This window comes from Pteropus medius, unplaced genomic scaffold (genome assembly GCF_902729225.1).
Source record: "Pteropus medius unplaced genomic scaffold, Ma_sr-lr_union100, whole genome shotgun sequence".
NCBI classification, from domain to species: domain Eukaryota; kingdom Metazoa; phylum Chordata; class Mammalia; order Chiroptera; family Pteropodidae; genus Pteropus; species Pteropus medius.
In genome coordinates, this window is record NW_024349804.1 from 14,717,813 (window position 1) to 14,738,981 (window position 21,169).

General features: G+C 60.2%; 2 protein-coding genes across 3 annotated transcripts; both read left to right on the plus strand.

Moving 5' to 3' along the window:
• The first annotated feature begins 1 nt into the window (after window position 1).
• Window positions 2-5,212, plus strand: TMEM129 (transmembrane protein 129, E3 ubiquitin ligase). The gene is made up of 4 exons (XM_039838324.1): window positions 2-798; window positions 2,279-2,753; window positions 3,376-3,535; window positions 3,670-5,212. The coding sequence occupies exons 1-4, from the start codon at window positions 312-314 to the stop codon at window positions 3,916-3,918; spliced, it is 1,371 nt and encodes a 456-aa protein (XP_039694258.1). The 5' UTR covers window positions 2-311; the 3' UTR covers window positions 3,919-5,212.
• Window positions 5,213-6,338: 1,126 nt separating this feature from the next.
• On the plus strand, window positions 6,339-17,096 carry SLBP (stem-loop histone mRNA binding protein). 2 transcript variants are annotated; one of them, XM_039838325.1, is made up of 8 exons: window positions 6,339-6,483; window positions 6,591-6,707; window positions 9,026-9,130; window positions 11,277-11,336; window positions 11,633-11,770; window positions 12,393-12,542; window positions 13,550-13,631; window positions 16,250-17,096. In XM_039838325.1, the coding sequence occupies exons 1-8, from the start codon at window positions 6,425-6,427 to the stop codon at window positions 16,364-16,366; spliced, it is 828 nt and encodes a 275-aa protein (XP_039694259.1). In that variant the 5' UTR covers window positions 6,339-6,424; the 3' UTR covers window positions 16,367-17,096. The 2 variants fall into 2 exon arrangements, with proteins under 2 accessions (XP_039694259.1, XP_039694260.1); XM_039838326.1 differs by lacking the exon at window positions 6,591-6,707 and having other exon boundaries at window positions 6,370-6,483.
• Window positions 17,097-21,169: the final 4,073 nt, after the last annotated feature.

Sequence of the window (21,169 nt, forward strand, 5' to 3'; positions counted from 1 at the left end):
CCTTCGGCCACGCCCCCAGCACACCGGCGGTTGTGCTTCCGGGGTGAGGGACACACTGGGCGTGGTGGGAGCCGGAAGTCCTTGAGAACTGCGGCTCGCTCAGCAGACGAAGGCGGGGGGCTGGCTGCTTGTGGATAGGCGGTGATAGCGGGCTCGCCGTTGACTGGGGCTCTCCGGCTCTTCTGCGGACGCGCCTGGGATGCGCGTAAAGGCTGAGGCCTGAGAGCCACTCAGGTCTCAGTTTCCCTACCTGTAAAAATGAGACCAGGTGCAGCACCGCCCTCAAGGCGGGCCTTGAGGAGGAGCCAAATATGCGGAAGACTGGAGGGGCGCGGGAACTTCATTTCCCGGAGTGCTCTGCGGGCGGCCCGGTGGCCGGACTCCATCTCCCAGTGCGCCCCGTGTCTGCCCAGTGGCCGGACTACAACTCCCGGTGCGCCCCGCGGGCTGGGACTCAATTTCCCAGAGTACCTCGCGCTGGGCCGGCGGCTGTGGCCCCCGCGTCTGCAGTACCGGGACTCTCGGGCCTGTCGGCTGCGCCGTTGGCGGCGTCCTCGTCCGGACGGCTTGGTGGTTGTGCCGGCAGCGCCGCGATGGACAGCCCCGAGGTCACCTTCACGCTGGCCTACCTGGTGTTCGCCGTGTGCTTCGTGTTCACGCCCACCGAGTTCCACTCGGCCGGGCTCACGGTACAGAACCTGCTGTCCGGCTGGCTGGGCAGCGAGGACGCCGCCTTCGTGCCCTATCACCTGCGCCGCACAGCCGCCACGCTGCTGTGCCACTCGCTGCTGCCGCTAGGTGAGGCGCCCGACCCTCCTGGCCAGTGTCCTGGTGGGCAGAGGTGGCCAGCCGAGTCGGAGGCTCGCAGCCGAGCTCTGGGGCCCCTGAGGTGGCTGGGTCGCGGGGTCACTTTTCTCTGGGAAAGAGTCGGAGGAAGGTGCCGGGTCTCCCAGTTGCCTCGAGGGTAGAGGCTGTGGGCCAACCGCCCGTGTGTCCCAGCTGGTGGCAGCTGGCCGTTTGCAGGTGGCAGAAACGTAGACCAAGAGCCCTGGAGAGAGGATGCTTCGCCTAGGTGGCACAGGTCTTGAGTTGTCACGTGAGCGGCAGTTCCCGGCATGGGGCATAAGTTAACTGATTCCAACGCAGGGTGGGGGTGGTGGCCTTGCCCAGGCCATGGAAAGTGGGTGTGAGAAGGGCAGGCAGGTATGGGTCACACCACCTTGCGGTGTCACAGGTGCAGAGATGGGAAAGCTTGTGTGTGGCCAGGACGGATAGACGCCTGGCACTGACCCAGGTGCTAGCGGGCCTTTGGGAGGCTGGTTGGTTGGGGTCTGGCTGAAGTGGGGGCTACCAGTCAGGGGCTCTCTGGAGGACATGGGGGCAGAAGCAGGCCTGGGACAGCAAGTGGCTGGTGGCTGCCCCACCCATAGCCCTGTGGACACAGGGAGGGGTTTTCAGCTGGCAGCCAGGTGCAGCAGCCCTGTTGTGTGGAGAGCAGTGGGGAGGCGCCTGGGCTGAGTGAGGCTGGAATCGCGGCAGGGCTGTCTGCAGGAAACCAGAACTTAGGGAGCAGAGTGATTGGAGGAGGCCACACCTGGAGAAGTTAGTGAAGCTTGGTCTGTGGCCAGACACACGCCTTTTTTTTTTCAATTTACTTCGAAAAACTTGAAACTATAGACATAACATCTATTGCAATATGACAGTTATTTTAAAATGGTCATGTTGACATGCAAATTGGCCTGGATCTGGCCTGCAGGGGCCTGGGCACTGGCTACCCTGTTCCTGGGACATGCCCCCATCCTTCTTTGCTTACTTTTTGCCACGTGACCCAGCTCAGGATGGGCCATGCTCTGATCTGCCTCCTCAGAGGGGGTGGGGTCAGGGCCAAGGAGAGGGGCCAGTGGGCAGCTTTGTGTTGGGTGACATCAGATCCTTGTATTTATTTTGCTTTTCTAGGTCTTCCTGGTTTTTCTGTACTCATGTTGTATGAAATTTAAGTGGCAAGTTATAAACACTTTTCCTTCATTTATTGTTTCATTGCTGTGGGCAGGGTCTGAGCCTGGCCAGTGTGGAAGTGGGTGAGACCCACCTGGCCTGGGGTTCCACAGCCTTGCCCTGGGAGCTGATCAGGGTAGAATGCTAGGCCCAGGGCTGGGGAACAAGAGGAAGTGGTCCCCTGAGAGGGGCAGAGACAGTACTGTAGCTCTCGGTGGGCACCACCAGGGGAGGACAAGGGCCTGGCAGCCCGAGCCCCGCTGAGGCCGCCCTGTCCTTGCAGGCTACTACGTGGGCATGTGCTTTGCAGCCTCGGAAAAGCGGCTCTACTCCCCCAGCCAGGCCCCGGAGGCCTGGCGGCTCTTCCTCCTGCTGGCGGTGACGCTGCCCACCATTGCCTGCACCCTGATCTACTACTGGTCCCGGGACCGGTGGGCCCGCCACCCGCTGGCCCGCACCCTGGCCCTCTATGCCCTCCCGCAGTCGGGCTGGCGGGCTGTCGCTTCCTCAGTCAACACCGAGTTCCGGCGGATCGACAAGTTTGCCACAGGGGCACCAGGTGCCCGTGTGATCGTGACGGACACGTGGGTGATGAAGGTGACCACGTACCGGGTGCATGTGGCTCAGCAGCAGGACGTGCACCTGACCGTGACGGAGTCACAGCAGCACGAGCTCTCGCCAGACTCAAACCTGCCCGTGCAGCTCCTCACCATCCGCGTGGCCGGCGCCAGCCCTGCCGTGCAGGCCTTTGACATCCGGTAGGTGTGCCTACAGTGGCCGGGGGTGGCGGGGCATGGGCTCGCTGAAGGGCACGTGTCCATCCTGTGCCCCGTGCTGGTCTTTGTGTTCCTATGAGAGGTGGTGATGGGTGGGGGTGGCTTCCCTAGTGTGACCCTCCCCCAGGCCCCCCCACGGGCCCCCTTCCCCCCTCACACCCTGCAGGTACTCTCCATCACCCCTTCACCCACAGTCCCCTGAGCTGCCTTCTGCTCCTCGGGGGAGCACACCGGGATGTCTGGGGGCCGGACGAGACGGGCTTGGTGGCCGCCTCGCCTCTGAGGTCCTCCATACTGCTCGCGCCATGCCTGGCCTGCCGAGCCCCTCCTGGGACGTGCCTTGTCTGAACCTGCCAAGGGCCAGGCGCTCCGTGTCTCACCTGCAGTCCTCCCGCCTTCCTGTGTCCCGTGGGGGCGAGTGGCAGTGCCGGGTCTGGGCTCTGTCCTCAGCGCCCTCTTTGTGGGCTGGTGTTCATAGGGCAGCTGGGCTGGGCTCCTATGCTGTGTGGTTATGGGCACCCCAGTCACCTCGGCCTCCCCGGGCTTGCCCTATGGAGGGGCCTCGCTTCAGCGGCCTCAGCCCAGCAGCCCCTGCCTCATGCAGGCTGAACTCCACGGAGTACGGCGAGCTGTGTGAGAAGCTGCGGGCCCCCATCCGCAGCGCGGCCAACGTGGTCATCCGCCAGAGCCTGGGCGACCTGTTCCTGGAGACGTTTGCCTCCATGGTGGAGGAGAACCCGGTCTACTCTGTCCCCAGCAGCCAGGTGAGGGGCTAGGCGGGGACGGGTGGGTTCCCACAGCCGGGCCCCCATGGGCCAGGATCCCCGGAGTGGGGGGGCAGGAGGCCCCATGGGGGTGTCCATTCGGGCTCCTGTGACCCACCTTATGCCGCCTGCAGGAGCTGGAGGCATGCATCGGCTGCATGCAGACACGGGCCAGCGTGAAGCTGGTGAAGACTTGCCAGGAGGTGGCGGAAAGCGAGTGCCAGCGGTGCTACTGCCGCCCCATGTGGTGTCTCACCTGCATGGGCAAGTGGTTCGCCAGCCGCCAGGACCAGCAGCGCCCGGACACCTGGCTGGCCAGCCGTGTGCCCTGCCCTACCTGCCGTGCACGTTTCTGCATTCTGGATGTGTGCGCTGTGCGCTGAGCTGGCTGGGCCAGGGCGAGGGAGTGACCTTGGGGGGCGTCTAGCCAGCCCTGCCAGGACCCCCACTGCTGCCTCCAGGCCGGGGCTTCCTAGCCAGCTGTAGAAGGGCACGGGCTTTTGTTCAGAAAGGAAGTTCTCCGCTGAAGTCCCCGGGGCAGTGGGGTGGTCTTCAGCACCTCTGCCCCCTTCGCCTTCTCCTCCCCCGGGTCTGGGTGGCTGCTGGTCACAGAGAGCACAGTCTTGAGCCCATCTCCAGAGGATTCTGGAGCCCCCTGAGCTGTCTTGTGGGAGACCCTGGGGTCTGCCCCAGATGGCCCTAATCTGGGCCACTTGCCTTAATTTTACGGAGCACACCTGCCCTTTGGTTATACGCCAGACCCAAACTCATCCAAGCCCGGCTGCCATCAGCCCTGCTCCTGTCCCTGAGCCTGCTGCTGGCCCCACGGAGGGGACCTGGGCAGAGCCACACAGTTGAGGGAAGATCTTGTGCCACTCCAGGGTGACAGCACACCCCGGGTTTTTCTGGCCCCTGCCTGCTCCCTGCCCAGGGAGACCCTGAGCTTCCCATCAGGGGCTGGGCAAGAGACTGGCTGCTCAGCCTTGTTCCCTTAGCTGTGTGCTTGTGGGGGACATCCATTCTCTGGAGGAGCATGCACCTATGTGCCTTCTGCTGCTTCCAAGAGGCCAGGGAAGGGGCGGGGCACCGAGCTGAAGACCAAGCTCCACAGTGACATCCACACCACAAATCTGTCAGGATGTAGCACAGGGCCGGTCACAGCCCCGGTCACAGGGCCCACCTGGTTCAGAAGGGGACATGCCCCCATGGCAAACTTGATCCGCCAGACTCGGTGTTGACTGAGGAAGCAATGGCTCGCCAGCCTGACTGCGGTCCACGCGGGTCGCACTGATGGAGGTCTGACTGTCCTGGTCGAGCTGGCGGGCAGTGCCGGACCCCAGGGCCCAGCTCTGACAGGTGTGGCTGCTGGAGCCCTCACAAGCGTGACCCCAAGCCCCCTGAAACTGGCTATTTTAAGCAGGGATGATGGAGCCCACCTCAGCCAAGGCCATGCCGAACCCCAGGGATTTGCAGTAGAGGACTGGTGGGCCCCTGGGGTGCTCAGCAGATGAAGGCTGTAGAGGGGGCACCGGGAGCCTCGCCCAGCCTCCGCCTGGAGTTTCAGGTGCTGCCAAGGGAGGGCCAGGGCAGAGTTTTTACTACAAAAGTTAGTTTTGTAAAGATAAGTCTATTGTAGCTAAGTGATACAGCATTTAATAAACATTAGTCTGAGATTTACCTGCTTTCTCTAAGTGCTTCAACATGCTTGTTCTCTTCGGAATGGGGCGGGGGAGGCAGGTGCTGTAGAAACCTTCCCCTCCCATTTCTTAGCTGGCAGGTGGTGGTTGTCGGAGGGGGTCTCTAGAAGCCCATTTCTAGGGCATCTGGGAGCAGGCCCAGAGTTCCTGGGCCTGGTTCTGGTGAAAGGTGGTGGCCAGGGCTCTCGGAGGCTGCGGTCAGCCTTGCAGGACCTCGGGCCCATGTGGGACACGCCCGTGGCCCAGGGCCTGCATCCCTGTGCTTGCAGCTATGTCCTGTGGGGTGTGGGGTGGCCTGGGTGGCCCACGAGGGCAGCCAGGCTCTGCTGCCCAGGCTCTCAGGTGGGGCGACAGCCCCAACGTTCTTGCTGCTCTCATCGCTGCTGGAACCCAAACATTTTTGGTAAACGGGTACACACAACCCGTAGAGATGCAAAAGGTGGCCGGAGTCGGGTTTTCTGCGTCCTGAATGGTTTTCTTTCCGCCTGGGGCCTTCTCGTCACTGTCCTTGTGCACACGTGTGTCAGCTTGTACAGCACGGAGACCGGCCCAGGGCTCCGCGGGGCGGGGGATCGCGGAAGGCCCGGGAGGCGTCACTGGCAGCGGCAGAGGAGCCGCGCAGGGCGGGGAGGCGTGACGCAACGGGCCCCGGGTGACTGTCGCTCGGCTGCCGCCGCTTCCGGGTTCCTGTTCCCGCCAGCGCGGAGACGGTCGCCGCCGGGCCACCAATCGGAGGCCGCCCCTCCCAGGCCGGGACCAATCGGAGGGCCGAGCCACCGGGGACGGGCCGCGGGGCCCCCCTCCCGGCGCCCGCGCAGCGCGCGGCCGGATGTCCCGCCAGGGCCCCTCCCCGCGCCCGCGAGGGCGCGTCCAAAGCGCACCAGAGGGGCCGCCCGCGCCGCCGTGCCGGGGGCCACCTCCGTCCTGCGCCCGTCCGCGGGCGAGCCCAGGGCAGCGGTCCGCCTCGCAGCCGGCGGCCCCCGGGCGGCGGCCTCGCGCCCGCCCCGGTCCCGGGCCGCCTGCGCCGCGCGCTCGGCCGAGCGGGTTCCCCCCCGCGCGCGGGGCCCGGTGGTGGCGCCCGGCCGGGCGCGGGAGCGGCGCGGGGCGGGGCGGCGGCCGATAAAGGCGGTTGGGGGCGGGGGCGCGCAGTCTGTCAGCGCCGCCGGAGGACGCGCGGGCTGCTGCGCTGGACATGGCCTGCCGCCCGCGAAGCCCCCCCCGGGACGGGAGCCGCCGCGACCGCGACGCCAGGTGAGCGGGCCGCGCGCCGCGGGCGGGCCGGGCGGGCCGGGGGCGGGCGCCGGGGCCCGGGGCCCGGGTCGCGGCCCGCCCGGCCCGCCTGACGCGGCTCTCCGCAGCCCGCCGTCCCCCGCGAGATGGAGCCTCGGGCGCAAGCGCAGAGCCGACGGCAGGCGCAGGACGGCCGAGGACGCCGAGGGCCCCGCGAAGCCGCCCAGCGACCGCAGACCCGACAGGTGGGCCCGGCGCGCGTGCTCGGGGCCGCCCGCCCCGGGGCAGGGGACGCGGGCGGCGCCCGTGGCTCACCAGCCCGACTGGCGAAGGTGTTGGTGGGTCCGCATGACTTCCAGGCACCCGAAGATCCTACGAGGTGCCCCAGGGATAGATGTCAACAAAAAGGGACCTCATCAGCCACCGAGCCCCATTATGTTCCAAGGACAGTGTCAGGGCCGCCGCGGCTAGTCGGGTTCGCACTGGTGAGAGGCAGTTCTGACGTTAGGTGTCGAACCAGAGGCACCCAAGGGGCTGCCAGGGTGCAGACCGTTCAGATTTGCATGCCGTTTCCTGCAGACCGTGAGGAATTAAGCCCGGGTGGACCTTTCCATCCTGAGGCTCCGCGTCTGTCCTCTGGGGCAGCAGCATTTGCATATTTATTTGAGTTTCCCAGGCCAGGCGGTGTGCTGCAGCGGTCAGGGCGCCAGGATTGCTATTTTTGTTGTTCCTGTGCCCTGCCGTGGGTGGGTCAGAAGGTCAGAGTAGGAATTCAATGGGGGGTTGGTGGGGGTGGTGGCCGCGAAGGCCCGCTTCGCTGTTCAGAGCTCGGGGCCAGGTGAGGCCTTGGGTGATGACTGGGACTAAATGGGACGTCATCCCTCTGGCGACTCATGTGCCAAGACCCTCAGGTAGGGACGATTTGGCCTGTTTGAGAACTGACTAGAGGACGGTGTGGGTGGGCCACTGCCAAGTTCAAGAGAAGGTGGGTGGTGAGGGTTGAGCAGAGATGTGGGAAACGTGGCTCAGGATGGATTCTTTAAGGCAGGACTCAGGATACTTGCTGATGAGTGGGGGGCAGGTGACTTGGTGGATTGCGGGGCCGTTTGTCAAGGGGAAGAGGACGGGGCGGGACAGATGTGGCCTGGAGAAGGTATCGGGGTTAGGCTCAGATGTGTCTCTGATGAACAAGATGGGGTTGGGACAGTAATCTAAGAGCCCGGAGGGGAGGCCACTCGCCTTAGGCAGACATAGGAGCTGTTAGCGCACGTGTGTGACTTTTTGCGGGTTGGAACTAGAGGAGGGCGGGAGTGTAGCCAGGCTGTAGCCAGCCCTGGGGCAGGTGTACAGAGGGTCACCAAACCTGCCATCAAGATCCCGCTCTGAAGCCTCCCGGGGGCTCCCATGTACCCGAAGGGACAGTGGGGAGCCCTGACGTTGGCTTGGAAGGCCTTACACTCACATGGCACCCTCTAGCTCACCGGCTGCACGGGCCTCCTCCTTCCTCTGCCTCGGTGGGCCTGCCCCTGGCCTGGGCCCTTTCACCTGCCGTCCGCTCTGCACATCCCCGCAGTCCCCTGTGGTGACTGGAGTGGAGGCTCGTTTTAAACCCCGCCATCCCTTTCTACACTCCAGAGGCTGACTTTAGAAATCCAGCCCGAGTTCTGGGTGGCGTAACTGGGGAGAAACGATAGTGACACGGGGACTAATGGTTCTTTATTGCAGCCGTGCCTTCCCAGCATGCCGCTGGGCCGCAGCGAGAACGGGAGGTTGCTCGCTGTCGCAGCTGACATCTGTCTAGTTTTGATACAGCGGTGATGGCCGACGGAGAATTGAGGAAGTGTGAAAGTGTACGTTCACGTCTAATCTGTGAGGCGCAGACGTACCAATAATTCTAACTGCCAGAGTCCTTGGCACCAAGCCTTGTGTCACGTTGCCTGGTCTCGGCTGAAGGTCTCCTCGAGTTCTAGGTGCGGCTGAGCCAGATTAAGTTGAACCCGACCCGAGGGTGCCCGCCCCAGTCTCCCAAGTCCTGCTACGGCAGGGACTCCGCCGTACAGCCTTACACGCTCAGTTTTGATGACAACGTGACATGTCCTGAGTCGTGACTTGCGTGCATCTAAGAGTGAACAGGAGCCCTTGTCTATTAGGCGCCTTCCAGTGCGCCAGTCACTCTGCTTAGCGTTCAGTGTATTTGAAACCTTTTGAAGTCCTGAAAAAAAAAATCGCCTGTCGTTTTGCAAATAACAGAGCAGGTCGTGTTAGACGCGTTTCTCAGAGCCGAGGGTGGCCCTTGGCTTTATCGGCCTTTTCCCCCCAGCGGACTTTGTCCCCGTGGTCTCGCCAGGCTCTCACGCCGGGTGCACAGCGAAGCTGCCTGAACGAAGCCCGGACGGGCTGTAAATGAGCCGCCCAAGCTCTGAGCCAGGAGGTTGTGGGGCAGGGAAGACCCGGGCCCACTCCCTCGGCACCCTCCAGACCACCTCTGTGCACTTCCCGAGGTCCCGTGTGCGAGGACACCGCGCTCGCGCCAGGGTCCAAGCGCACCTTCTCCCGATTGCAGCTTCACCACGCCCGAAGGCCCGAAGCCCCGCTCCCGATGTGCGGACTGGGCGAGCGCGGTCGAGGAGGACGAGATGCGGAGCCGCGTTAACAAGGAAATCGCCAGGTAGGCGTCCGGGCCGCTCGGGACGGGGTCCCTGCTGTTGTGACGCCGTGTCGAGTTTGGGTCATGCTTGGGGCGGTGGTTCACGCGAGCCTGGCCCCAGGCCTGCGGCTGCCGGGGTCCGCCGTGTCTCAAGCGCTCCGGGTGAGGGTGCTCACTGCGTCCGAGGATGTGTGCCGGGGCTGGCTCCTCCATGTCGGGGGCGGCCTGCTGAATTGCGGGCGACACTGACCACCGTGATTTGCTCTCGCCTGGCACACTTGGTGCCGCTCCCGGCAGAGCCACGGACATGCTCTCTTCACGTAGGGAGTACATACCTGGCACCGGGCTCAGGTGACACCTGGAGATGGCCAGAGCGCAGGGAGGGGTCCCTAACTTGGAGGCCGCGACCCCCGTGCAGTTGTTCCCAGAGCCGTGTGTATCAGCCGCCTCTCCCTGGACTCGCGGTTCGGGTGCTGCCTTCCTGGGTGACACCCTCCCTGGTGTTGTGGGCCTTGCTGCCTCAGGCGTGTGCCACCTGGCCTGTCCAGCCGGTTGGACTCGGGTTCAAATGTGGTGGCTGGGCTCAGAGTCAGTCGAAGTATGTTGAACCGAGTCTGTCGGTTCTCCATTCCGATGACGGAGTGTCCTGGGTGTCGGCGGGGAGGCAGGGCCAGCCTGCCACCCGCCGCTGCCGTGCTGGCCGGGGTTTGTCGCTGCCTCCTTTGGAAAGGCATGGCACACACGGGGTGGATCGTGCTCGTCCAGGGGCCACTTCGTTTCTTTGAGGCTTCAGGAGGCGTGTGGGGTGTACAGCCTGTGCCCGGGATTGGAAGACACGGCCCATGCTCTGCGCGAGCCGTCTGCTCAGATCGGTCTCAATTCAGTCATCTGTGAAGTTAGAGTCTTTGACCGGATCCGTGTGGTTTCTCTTTTCTGCCCCCAAGGCTTACACCAGCTCCTGCCCCGTACCTGTGTCCACCCCTCGCTGGGGACCGTCCGCAGCCCTTGCCCTGTGCAGGGAGACCCTGTCCGTCTCAGCCCTCCTGCTGGTGGACCCCTCTGTGTTCCTCGGCTGTCCCACAGGCCCGTCTCTGAAATGGTCCTCGTTTGCCAGACAGGCCTGCTCTGTGTGTGGCCACTGTGCTGACCACACCCTTTCCGAGGGAAAGCTGCTCAGTCACGCCCAGGTGGTGCGACCTGCTGGGATGCCGATGGTGGCGGTCTGCCGTACTCTGCCAGGAAGCGCTGAGAATCCAGCTCGCTCCGCTGCAAGGAGGATGCACACTGCACTCCAGCTGTCTGGGAATTTGAAAACGGGTTTTAGTTACACCTGCGGCTGCTCTTTTCAAGGGGTCCTGGAAAAAATGAAGTCTTGAGAGACTAGTCCCGGTGATCACAGCGTGCTCCATAATCGGTGTCCTGGACACACAGGAGATGAATTAGTTGCCCACCTCCCGGTGTCTGAGACTGCACGGGACGCCACGGCAAACTTGGGGTCGGGGCAAGGATTTTAGATTTCGGAAGGAGACGCAGTGGTTCCGAGCATCCTGACACGTGTGTGAACTCCCAGAGGTGGTTCCTCGTTTCTGTGCCTGCGTTTCGCTTCTTTCCGGGACATCCCTTTGCAAAGCCGGGTCTTGGTCGCTGCGGTGACGGGAAGCAGATGGCTTGTGAAGTTGTCCCCGGTCAGGGCTGGTGGTCAGCCTCCTCCGACCCAGAGAGCGGGGCAGGCACACCGCCCCTTCGCTGCTAATTGTGGGATGAGAAATAACCCCTTATTTTAGCCTAGGTTTGTTTGAAGGCGACAGAGTGTGGGGATGTAAATGTCTAAGCGCGGACCTCACTGCTGGATTTGGAGCTGGGGCTGTGGGCTTTCTTTGGCCTAGAGAAACCTGCATTATGAGCTGTGCTGCCCGCGGACACAGGGTTAGGGACACAGGGCTCAGCCCGATGCCCTGAGCACCTCACCGCGCTCGGCAGGTAGCTTTTGTCTTACAGAGAAGGCACCTGAGGGAGGTTGAAAATAAGAGAAACCACATGCTCTCACCCCGCTCCATTTGTGTGACCCCGCTCAGGAAGAGGGCTCTGCGTCCCGTGTTACCTTTTAGTTCTGTGGGCGTTGACTCTTCTACCTTTTTTAAAACAGCAACGTTTATTTTGCTCCTAGATATAAAAGAAAACTCCTCATAAACGACTTTGGAAGAGAGAGAAAATCATCATCAGGAAGGTAATGCCACGTAAATGTTTCTTTTCTAATTGGATAGACCTGTAATTTATTAATGGAAAAAGTCGTGGACGCGATGCCGATGGTCTCGCTAGCACTTCCGGATTAGTCCGTTGCTCACTGACAGACCGTGCGTCTGCTGTGCACTCAGCTGCCCCACCCGTAGCACGGTTCCGGCCTGCCCGGGGTGGGTAGGGTTTGGAGCCCAGAGGACAGAAGCCCTTGGTCTTGTGTGTCTGTTTCCCGCACGGCGATCTTAGCCGCGAGGCTCGTTGTGTTGTTGATTTTGGTTTCTTCAGTTCTGACTCGAAGGAGTCTGCGTCTGCAGTGCCCGCCGACCTGGAGACGGACGAGGGCGTCCTGATGAGGAGGCAGAAGCAGATCAGCTACGGGAAGAACACCCTCGCCTACGACCGCTACATCAAAGCCGTCCCGAGGTCGTCTCGCCCCTTCGGGATGCCCCCACCCAGTCACAGTGACAGTCCGGTCGGAAGGACCGCGTAGATGGCAGACCCGAGTCTAGGAATAGGTCACCTACTACGAACTATTAGTGACTTTCAGGCGCTTATAGAAATAAGAGTGACTTGGTGACTAAAGAATCGAGGACAGGAAGATTTAAAAAATAACACTTTCACTGTTTAGAATATTGGACGACATTTCATTTTCCAGGCCCCAGCAGTCTTCGTGTGTGAAGTTTATTAAAATACACGATGGGGAAGGTGCGGTTTTAACTCGTAGATTATAGAGACCTGACTGGGGACAAAAACGTGCAGTGCCCCGTGTGGTCCAGGCCGTGTGCTCTTGCCCCCCTGCCCCCGCACGGGGACACCGGGGGCTCTAGGTAGCGTGTCACGTTGCAGGACTGAGATGCGGGTGTACTTTGCCGCAGCACAGACCGCAGAGGAGCAGGGAGTCGTGCGTGCTTCCCCTCCGTCACGGCCCATCTTGCAGACTGTCAGGCGACCTGTGCTTTGTAGAGAATGGTAATCTCAGAGCGCTTGACCTTCAGGCTGTGCAGACGTGCGTGGTGTGTGCTAGGGTAATGTCCCTCTCCTGCAGACACCTTCGACAACCTGGCATTCATCCCAAGACCCCCAACAAATTCAAGAAGTACAGCCGACGGTCGTGGGACCAGCAGATCAAACTCTGGAAGGTGGCTCTGCATTTTTGGGATCCTCCAGCTGAAGAAGGATGTGATTTCCAAGAAATGTATGTCTGAACTCGCTGTGTCCCTTGTGTGGCAGGCGGGTCATCATGATGCGAAACCCCCCGAAGTTCCAGGGGGAGAACAGAGCAGCCGCCTGACGTGGCTGCACGTCCGCTCTCTGAGCGCGAGTGTGCGGAGCTGGGCGGGGGGCGCCGGGGGTGGCTGGAGGGAGGAGCGTGCTTCCTGGACCAAAGTTACCTTCGTAGCTAGAAAGAGCGGAGCTGAGTAAACCTGAAACTACGTGGGGTTTTACTTACTTTTAAGATAAACATTCCAAAAATTAGTTGAGTCATTTATTTTGAATTGTGAAAATAAAAGGTCTTTTTTTTAAGCTGAAGAAGGCTTTCGTCTTTCCCCGTTGGCTCTTGAACTCGTGCCTGGTGGGCGAGGCCGCGGGCCGACTTGCCACGTGGTCGGGGGGCCGTGGCCTCCCGCTGTCCAGTTCCTCTCCTCGGCCCTTCTCAGCCTGAGCCCCCCCACCCCTAGACACATTTACCTATTCGGCAAATATTGGAGCGTTTGCTTCATGCTGGGAAAATTTATTAGAAACTGTCACGTTTGGAATGATCCTAACGTGGCTTTACAAATTTGGCCTTGCAGTTGTCCTACCGATTTCTTTCTAGTTGACGCTGTTGTCCTAATCTCTTTACGAGGACAAAATGGGAAGGAGCGGAGCTGTGTGGCGGCAGCTCACAGTGTCCGTCTCAGCAGAACGGGGCTCGGTGTCGACCCTTCTCTTCGGGGAGCCCGTGGGCCTGGGTCGCTGCTCCGGGCCGAGAACTGGCAGAGCGCGGTGGGCCCCCAGCCCGGGGGTTCTGCCAGCTTTCCCCTGGGTCGACTGGCGCATGGGAGTCCCTGAACGCTGTCGGGTCCACCGGGGGCGGAGGAGACTTGTCAGCGTCCTCGCTGGCAGCGACCTGTTGCGGGTGTGTGTTGTTAGGGAACAGCCTGCCTCGTGCGTCTGCTGGCTGTGAGGGGCGGTGCCTGACACGCTTGTTTGCTCTTGCAGACACCCCGTGGACCTCGGGGAGATGGAGACCGAGGCCGCAGAGAGCAGCTCCGGGTCCCAGAGCAGCTCCCAGGAAAACCTTGTAAGTGCCCCCCCTTGGCGTCGCCCCCAGCGTGGTGGTGGCGGCTACCTGCGGGCAGTCCGTGCCGCCTGATGAGCTGCTCTCCGCTGCAGTTGGGTTTCGATGCTTCCGAGGAAGGGGCTCCTCACCCCTGTCTTGGTGCCGTCAAATGCCGGCCGTGACAGATGCCTGGGCAGCGGCCTCAGCAGGTTTGCGGTTCGGTCCGACCGTTTCCATTCGGAAGCGAAGGCCTTTCCCTGCGGTTCCGGCTCTGTGGGCGCCGGAGCCATGTGCCGGTGGGTACAGCAAGCAAAGCGGTGCTGTCAGCCAAGGGGCTTCCCGCATTTGCCAATTTAAAAAAATCACGTTTTCCAGGAAAGAAATTCAAAGGTTAAAAGCAGTGTGCAGGGGGCGGCTCCATCGTGCAGCCATGAGCACGTCTGCCTTACACACAGAAGGTCCCGGGTTCGCGCCCCAGTGGAGCCGCGGACCATGCCCGGGGTGCGCCGGGCCCCGGCTACACGCCGCGAGCGTGTGGGAGGGGACCCCCCGCCTTCAGAGATCCAGCTCTTAGGAAAAGGGGAAGCGGCAACAGCCATGGCTCAGGCGTGGAAGTGGGTGCGGGGGGCGTCAAAGGGGGTAAGCAAAGCGATGCACAGAAGCGCCTCACCTTTAGTTCGTGGCTACCGGTCAGGTGTGAGCGAGGGCACGCCCGCCGCCCACGACGGAGCGGGCCCCTCCTTCCCACGAAGGAGACCTCCCCAGTGTCTGTATGTGGAAATGTCCCGCGTATTAAGTGTAAACGAAAGATTGGAAACTAGAACACACGTCTGTGACAGGTTCACGCCCTGTAAGCCCGCCCCGCACCGCGCCTGCGCCCCAGTTTTGAGGGCCATCTGCAACCGTGCACTGTCTGCGACTGACGGTCTGTGACAGGTTAGAGGTCACACAAATGTCTGACAGTGGAGGAAAGGCAAAATCGTGTTTGTGTCACAGGGACGGCTGCCACAGGTTGATTCTGAAGACGGACGATGCAGGGAAATTGTTGGGATGAATAAAACCAGGGTGTTTCACGCTAGGACGGCCCCAGCTGTGTGACGGTCACACGGAGGCAGGACTAGGAGCGTGCTCAGGAAGGCCTCACGTGGCATCTTTGGTTTGGGTTAAGAGTACCCCGTGTCCCGGCTCAAGAAACATTGTGCATGCGCCACATGCAGCCCCCAGTCAGGTGGAGGTGCGTGTGGGGAGCCGGCCCGCGAGGGCGAGAGGCCGGGGTTCTGACGGGTCCCTAGGGGCTTCCAAGGGCAGGTGGCTCAGACGTGGCTGGGTGTACGGAGGGAAGAGCCGGGCCAGGATAGGTACTGAGGACGAGGACACCCGGGCGACTGACTGCTGGTGTCCCCAGCCGCCCAGGCCGGCGGCAGGGGGTGGGGCTTTGCGACGAACGTTGGCGTAACCACAGCGGGTCGCGTGCTCGGGAGCCGCGGCGCGGGGGCTGCACGGCCAGCAAGCGTCCTCGCTCAGGTTCCCGCTGTCCTGGTGACCTTCCTGCGAGTCTCGTCTCTTTTTCGGTCCGGAATTTAATCAAGGACTGAGCGTTTAAATCGCCAGGTGTCTTAAATTCTTTTTAACCTAGAATCGTTGTCTGGCCTTCCCCCCTGACTTTGACCTTTCTCAGGGTTCAGGCTAGTGAAGCAGGGCGTTCCTCGCCGTTGGGGGCGAGGGTGTCGCTGTCACACGCTCCTTACGAGTCAGACCCAGGTAGCGCCTCGGGAAAGACTGTGACAGTGGGGTGGAGTGAGGCGATGCAGGTGCTGGCAGCCAGGCTTCTCCACTATAAAAACAAACTTTTTTTAATAGTCACTTGAAACTTTGGGTTTAGTCGGTATAACCATTGGGCTCCAACTAGTTTAAACGCACTAAATTGTAAACTCTAGCGCTTGAATATATGACCCTTCAGTTAAACATTTTTAATGGAAAAGGCAAAACCTCTCCATTAAAACGATTCAGAGACTTGTTAAACTGTCACTTCCTGTTCTGACAGCCACCGTCCAGTTCTGTCCAGCTTTTAAGCACTCTCTCTGCTTGTGAAAGTGTGCGTGGGTCTGCGCAGTGCCCTGTGAATGGCTCATCCTGTCCCTTTGGGTCCCTCCCACTGTGGTTCCCAGAAGTTTCGGGGGTGGGCGTGGGGAGGGGCCGCCCTCCCGCACTGCGCCCGTGGCTGGAGTTGAGGCGAACCGGTCAGCGATTCCGTGGCATTCTGCCTCACATGTCTCGCGGTGACAGCACTCACCAGGCCACGCGGCGGCTCCCGTCCGAGCAGGGTGGCTGCAGCTCAGAGGCCTTCAAGGGTCCGTTGGCCTCTAATCTGGGGGTGGGGGGTAGTCATTTGACATATCCGGCTAAACTAGAGTTTGGCGACGTTTCCACGGGTCTTAATCGCTGACTGCTTTGGGTTCACTGACACGTGTTCCAGTGTCCCCAGGCCTTAGCTGGTGATCGCAGTCTCAGGCCTGTAGTGCCGCGGGCAGAGGGCCAGGCACGCACTCCCTCGGTGGGGTCGGCGGCCTTGTGCTGCCACCGGCGGCAAGTCCCGTTCATCTGAGCAGCTAGCCCTGACTCCTGCTTCTGTTTTCCAGGATGTGTTCTCTGGCACACCCACCAAAGTTAGACACGTGGACTGCCAAGCAGAGGACGAGTTCGACTTGGAAGCTTGTTTAACTGAACCCTTGAAGGACTTCTCGGCCATGAGCTAACTGTACTGCGTGAGGCCACTGAGCACGTTGTCACTACCGGGCAGGTGGAGGGCCAGCCGGGCGTGCTCATGCATTTGTAACGGGGTGGTTTCTGTTAATAGTTTGTTATCTCATGGTGAATTGTTATTCTTGCCTTATTTTCTCAAGAAACGATTTTATGTATAGTGAGTGTATTTTGCATGTTTTAAATAGTAAATGGAACTAAGTGCAGTGAAAATTGAACTTAGAGCTATGTTGCAACAAACTCCAAGCCGACCGCCAAGCGCACATGGCCTGTTCCCGTGGCATTTTCGACGGTGGGTTGCCACTCGTCACGCAGCTGGTATGGCTTTGACCGTATGTTCACAGGACCAGCCTGGCTGCAGCTTTCTTTACTGGCATCTACGTGTTCTTGGAATCAGGCCTTTAATGTCTTTACGGAAACTTAATTTTTGGCCTTCTGTCAATGCATCGAAGTGGCTTTTCCCCTCACATAGAGCACTGAATAGTCGGATATTAGATCGAGCTGTTGAATTCATAGATTTCATGTAAATTACGGTCTTAGCTTGGTCCTTGTCAGTAGCACGGGCAGGTCTTGTCCCAGGCGTGCCTGGCGGTCTGGGCTGCAGAGGGGTTTGGAAGGGACGTTTTTTACACAGTTAATTCACCATGTAAAAGTGCTGTAAATGATAATGTGTAATGTATACAGGTTTTCTGTTCAAATATTCAATTGTAAGCTTCTTGTTAAGACTGTTAAGTTTCTAATGCTTTTGTATGGAGTACTGCCAGGGCGGCTAGCTGCCACGGCAGCACCTGCGTGTGGAAGACCCAGGTGAGCGCCTGTCCGCCTCGGGCACGCGGGAGGACGGGAGGACGCACGGGGTGGCGGCAGTGTCCTGCCCGGTCTCGTTAACCTCACTGCGCCTGGTGAGGACGACCCTGTCTTATGGCGGGAGCTGGGGCCCAGTCACACACTCAGTGTGCGCTTCCCTCAGACCCCAGGCCTCCTGCTCGAGGGACGTGCGTGTCCGGCAGACGTCTCTCGTGCACCAAGGAAGCCAGGGCCCCGGGCGCGGTGCTGCTGGGCAGCTGGGGTGACATCAGGGCGGTGCGGTCTACCCAAGAGCTGAGCGGGCGTTGGACTTGGGTCTTTGGTGGGCTGCACTGCCCATGGCACGTCTTCCAGCCACCGCTCGGACCCTGGCTGCTGCCACCAGCCCACAGACACCCCAGGAAGCGCCGAGCTCGCCTCAAGCAAGCGACAGGCTCCAGCAGCTTTGTTCGGGGTTTCCGAAGGGCGGAAGGCTGTCCTTGTTCATTTAACACATGTGTTGATCCCATACTTCGTGTCAGGCGTAGTCAAGCAGACGCTGGGAACATGCAGAAGACAGGACGCTCAGGTCTGCACTCAGGCCGTAATGGGGACGGGAGGCCATAGATACGCTGTGAGGTTCAGGGACAGTAGAGGGCAGAGGGCGTGGGCAGTGCCAGGTGGTGGCGACATGTCTCTTCTGTGGTGTTTCCACAGGGACAGTCTGGGTGGGGGTGTGGGCTGCCGCCAGAATCCTCAGACGTGGGAGGACCGCAGGCCGGTGTGGAGGGACTTCGAGGCGTTGTGAGGAACGTGGGGTGGTGGACCCTGAGGGTCCCCGGAGATGGCGGTGAGGGCGGGTGGGCCCTGGGGTTTCAGGGACTGGAGCAGTGGGCGTCCTTGCTGGGTCCGGCCAGCTTAGCAGCACCGCAGCGTGCAGTGTGGTGGGGTGTGACATGCGCTGGGTGACTCTGGTCAGGTTTCTAGGCAGCACCTAAGGGACTGCTGGCTCCCCACTGCTCACACTGAAGGGTGTCAGTCGAGAGAAGCTGATGCGGGATTTCCAGCGGCAAGGAGCAGCACCCGGCGGGCTCGGCTTCTCCGCCTTTCTGGATGGCGGATGAGGCTGCTGCGCAGAGGGCCCCCAGGCAGAGATGGTCTGGTCGGAGGGAGGTGGGGGTCAGGAGCTGGGCCATGCCGACGTGGCTTGCTAGGGCCCTGGGAACGAGCACGCCACCAAATAGCAGGGCTCCTGAGAAACTCCAGAGCTCATCTCAGCAGAAACCTGGGACAGAAGGCTTGATTGACACCTGTGCACGTGGCTCTTGTCTCATGAACCCTAATAAGATTCACAAGACACTCAAAACACTTCAAAAGAATTATATTGGCAAAAACACTGCCAGTTTGGGTCGAAAGGCACAGGCACTATGACATGAAAGGCCCTTGGACCCTTGAGATTCCACGGGCCGAGAAACTACTGAGCTGCAGATTCGGGCCCCTTTCATGGCAAAGTGGGAGACGGGCATGGGGCCAGGAGCCCACGGGCAGAGCCAGGGCGTGGAAGGTGTCCCACGGAGCGAGACCGAGGCCTCGTCAAGGACCTGCCATGGCCAGTGACCCCTGTGTCCTTCCCGCTCTGCGCAGGAGTGTCTATAACAGTTACCCCAGTCTGCTGGGTGTGTGAGTGGCAGGCCGGGGACACAGGGCAGACAAGTTGTCCCTTTAGTCCAGAGGTCTCCGGGCTGAGAGGAAGCCACACCAGGAAATCTCGGTGATGAGACCGGGCTTCAGGCTGATGCTGCAGCGGGTGAGATTGGAGGCCTGGGCAGGCCGGTGACTGACTTGTGGCAGAGGAGGCCAGCAGGAGGCGGGGCGGGAGTGAATGAGAGATGAGGTCGGGTTGGGGTGCCGCCTGGGGGGGCCTGGCTGTCCTCTCAGGGCAGCGGGGAGGCCCTGAGATGGGCATGACATCTGACTCAGCTCCTAGAAGAATCTACCCTGGCTACTAGCGTTTGCTTGACATTTAGGTTCTTAGAATTCTCTTAAGCACGGAGAAAGTCTCCAGGCTCTGGTGCTTGCCTTTAATGCTGACGTAATCTAGTATTCTCCGTGAGCGTTCCAAATAACCAGCAGGCTGGGGGCGAGTTGCTTTATTCTTGACTTGTACATCGAACCAGGCAGTGTCAGAACTAAATTAAGTTTGTCCGGCATGATTAATTCTTCACGATCCCAGGCTGATGGCTATCTCGCTCCCGTTGGTGGTTCATTTTCCTATCTTCCCGTGTCTAGATGGACATGGCCAGCTTATCAGGGTTGTCATCCTACATTCTCCGACTTATTTTTTAATGTATCATGAAGCCATTCTCGTTTTTTGCCGGTCCATCGGAATTCTGTCCTCCAGGTGCTCTTCTCAGCAACTCGGCCATCGAGTTGCTGATTCCTCTGTCCCTTTGGTGGGAAGACGAGATGGGGCCTCCCAGGTGAGTCAGCAGCCTCCGCCTGGACCGGAAGCCTGCACTCTGGACCCGTGTGAGTGGCTCTTCCGATTAAGGTAGGGTGTACAGCGTTTTTTTCCCCCCATGTAGGCAAATTTGAAAGGACTGTTGGGTAAGGTCATGTTACTGTACTTGACAAACTGCAAGTGCCTTGCAAACGAACGTGTTAGTTGGCTCCGTGTGTGTGTGTCGGGGGGGGTGAGGAGGAGTGGGCCTTTTGATCGTCAGGTTACGTATTTTATGTTTACGCATCTTGAGGAGTGGATTTACTTATGCTTTAATTTCACCTAAGCCACTGTGAAACTCACACTTCAAAGAGGCATGTAAAATTTTCTGGAAAAATACTTAGTGTAGGTGTGTAGGAAGGGAAGGCTCCAGATATTGCCACTTGGGGCTCGGTGACTGGCGTTCCAACACGGACACCAACTGCGTAGGTGCCCCAGAGGGCGCCTCCTGGCCCGGCGCCTCAGGGGCACTTTGTGTTCAGTGAGGAGCACAGACCTGCCATCTAGTCCCCGCTGTGAGACGGAGCCCTCATGTCCACATCTGCATCGTGTCCACCTCGCAGGCTGGCTCTAAGGAGGAGAGGAGAAGGTGCATGCCACACGCTTCCCAGTGCTCGGTGACGGCAGCCGTTCGGTTGCAGAGGGCCTCCCTGGACGTGTTGACAAAGCCCTGCGCTTGCATTAATAATGGGCAGGGCAGGGATGGTTCTCGGCGGGACTGACGACCGCTGGCAACCAGGCACGGGGATGTCGGGGACAGGCTCCCAGCCGCCACGTGGAGGCCCAGGGCGGGGTTGGCTCTGCCTCGGGAGGGCTCCTGGAACCAGTTCCGTGTATGCTGTCTTCCCTACCCCCGTGAACACCGAGCCACGCAAGGGGCAGGTGGCAGGCCGCCCAGTGGCCCTGAATGCAATTTTGAAGGGGGTTTCCCGGTGAGACGGCGTCAGCGCATTCGCTGTGTTCTTAGGGAAAAGACAGAACTTGTGAGTTTCCAGCGTTTGCTCTGTGAAAGACTCTGTTAAGAGGTTGAAAAGACAAACTGCGGACTCGGAGGAATCCTTGTGAACCACATATCCGACATAGGACGTGTTTTTGTTATAAAGAACTCTCAAAATTCGAGAGTGAGAAACAGACGCAACTGGGGCGTGAGCAGAAGGGCGAGAGGGGACATTTGGGTTACTGGGGGGGAAAGGCCCTCTCTGCGGTACCGTCTCCCTGTCCATGGATGTGGGTCTCCGTGTCACTCGTAAGTTCTTGAACCGCCTTCTGTAACGCTTTGTCGCCTTCCCCGTAAAGGTCTCGTAAAACCTCATAGGAACCTGATCGTTAGCTTGGTACTTTCTAAACGTTCCATGTTCTGTGTGTTGCATGTGAAAAGCATCATCACTGTTGTATATTCATGTGTCCTGCTCCCTTGCTGACATCGTAACAGATTTGTTGTATGTTGACCATATCTTTTCTTGGTCTTTGTAGAAAACCATGTTTAGAATAAATAATGGCAGGTTCAGTTTTT

Coding starts and splice junctions, on each gene's coding strand:
- TMEM129 (XM_039838324.1), top strand. CDS start 312: ATGCGGAAGACTGGAGGGGCGCGGGAACTTCATTTCCCGGAGTGCTCT. Junction 2,754..3,375: donor GTGCAGGCCTTTGACATCCG/GTAGGTGTGCCT, acceptor TGCCTCATGCAG/GCTGAACTCCACGGAGTACG. Junction 3,536..3,669: donor ACTCTGTCCCCAGCAGCCAG/GTGAGGGGCTAG, acceptor TGCCGCCTGCAG/GAGCTGGAGGCATGCATCGG.
- SLBP (XM_039838325.1), top strand. CDS start 6,425: ATGGCCTGCCGCCCGCGAAGCCCCCCCCGGGACGGGAGCCGCCGCGAC. Junction 11,771..12,392: donor TACATCAAAGCCGTCCCGAG/GTCGTCTCGCCC, acceptor CCTCTCCTGCAG/ACACCTTCGACAACCTGGCA. Junction 12,543..13,549: donor GGATGTGATTTCCAAGAAAT/GTATGTCTGAAC, acceptor TTGCTCTTGCAG/ACACCCCGTGGACCTCGGGG.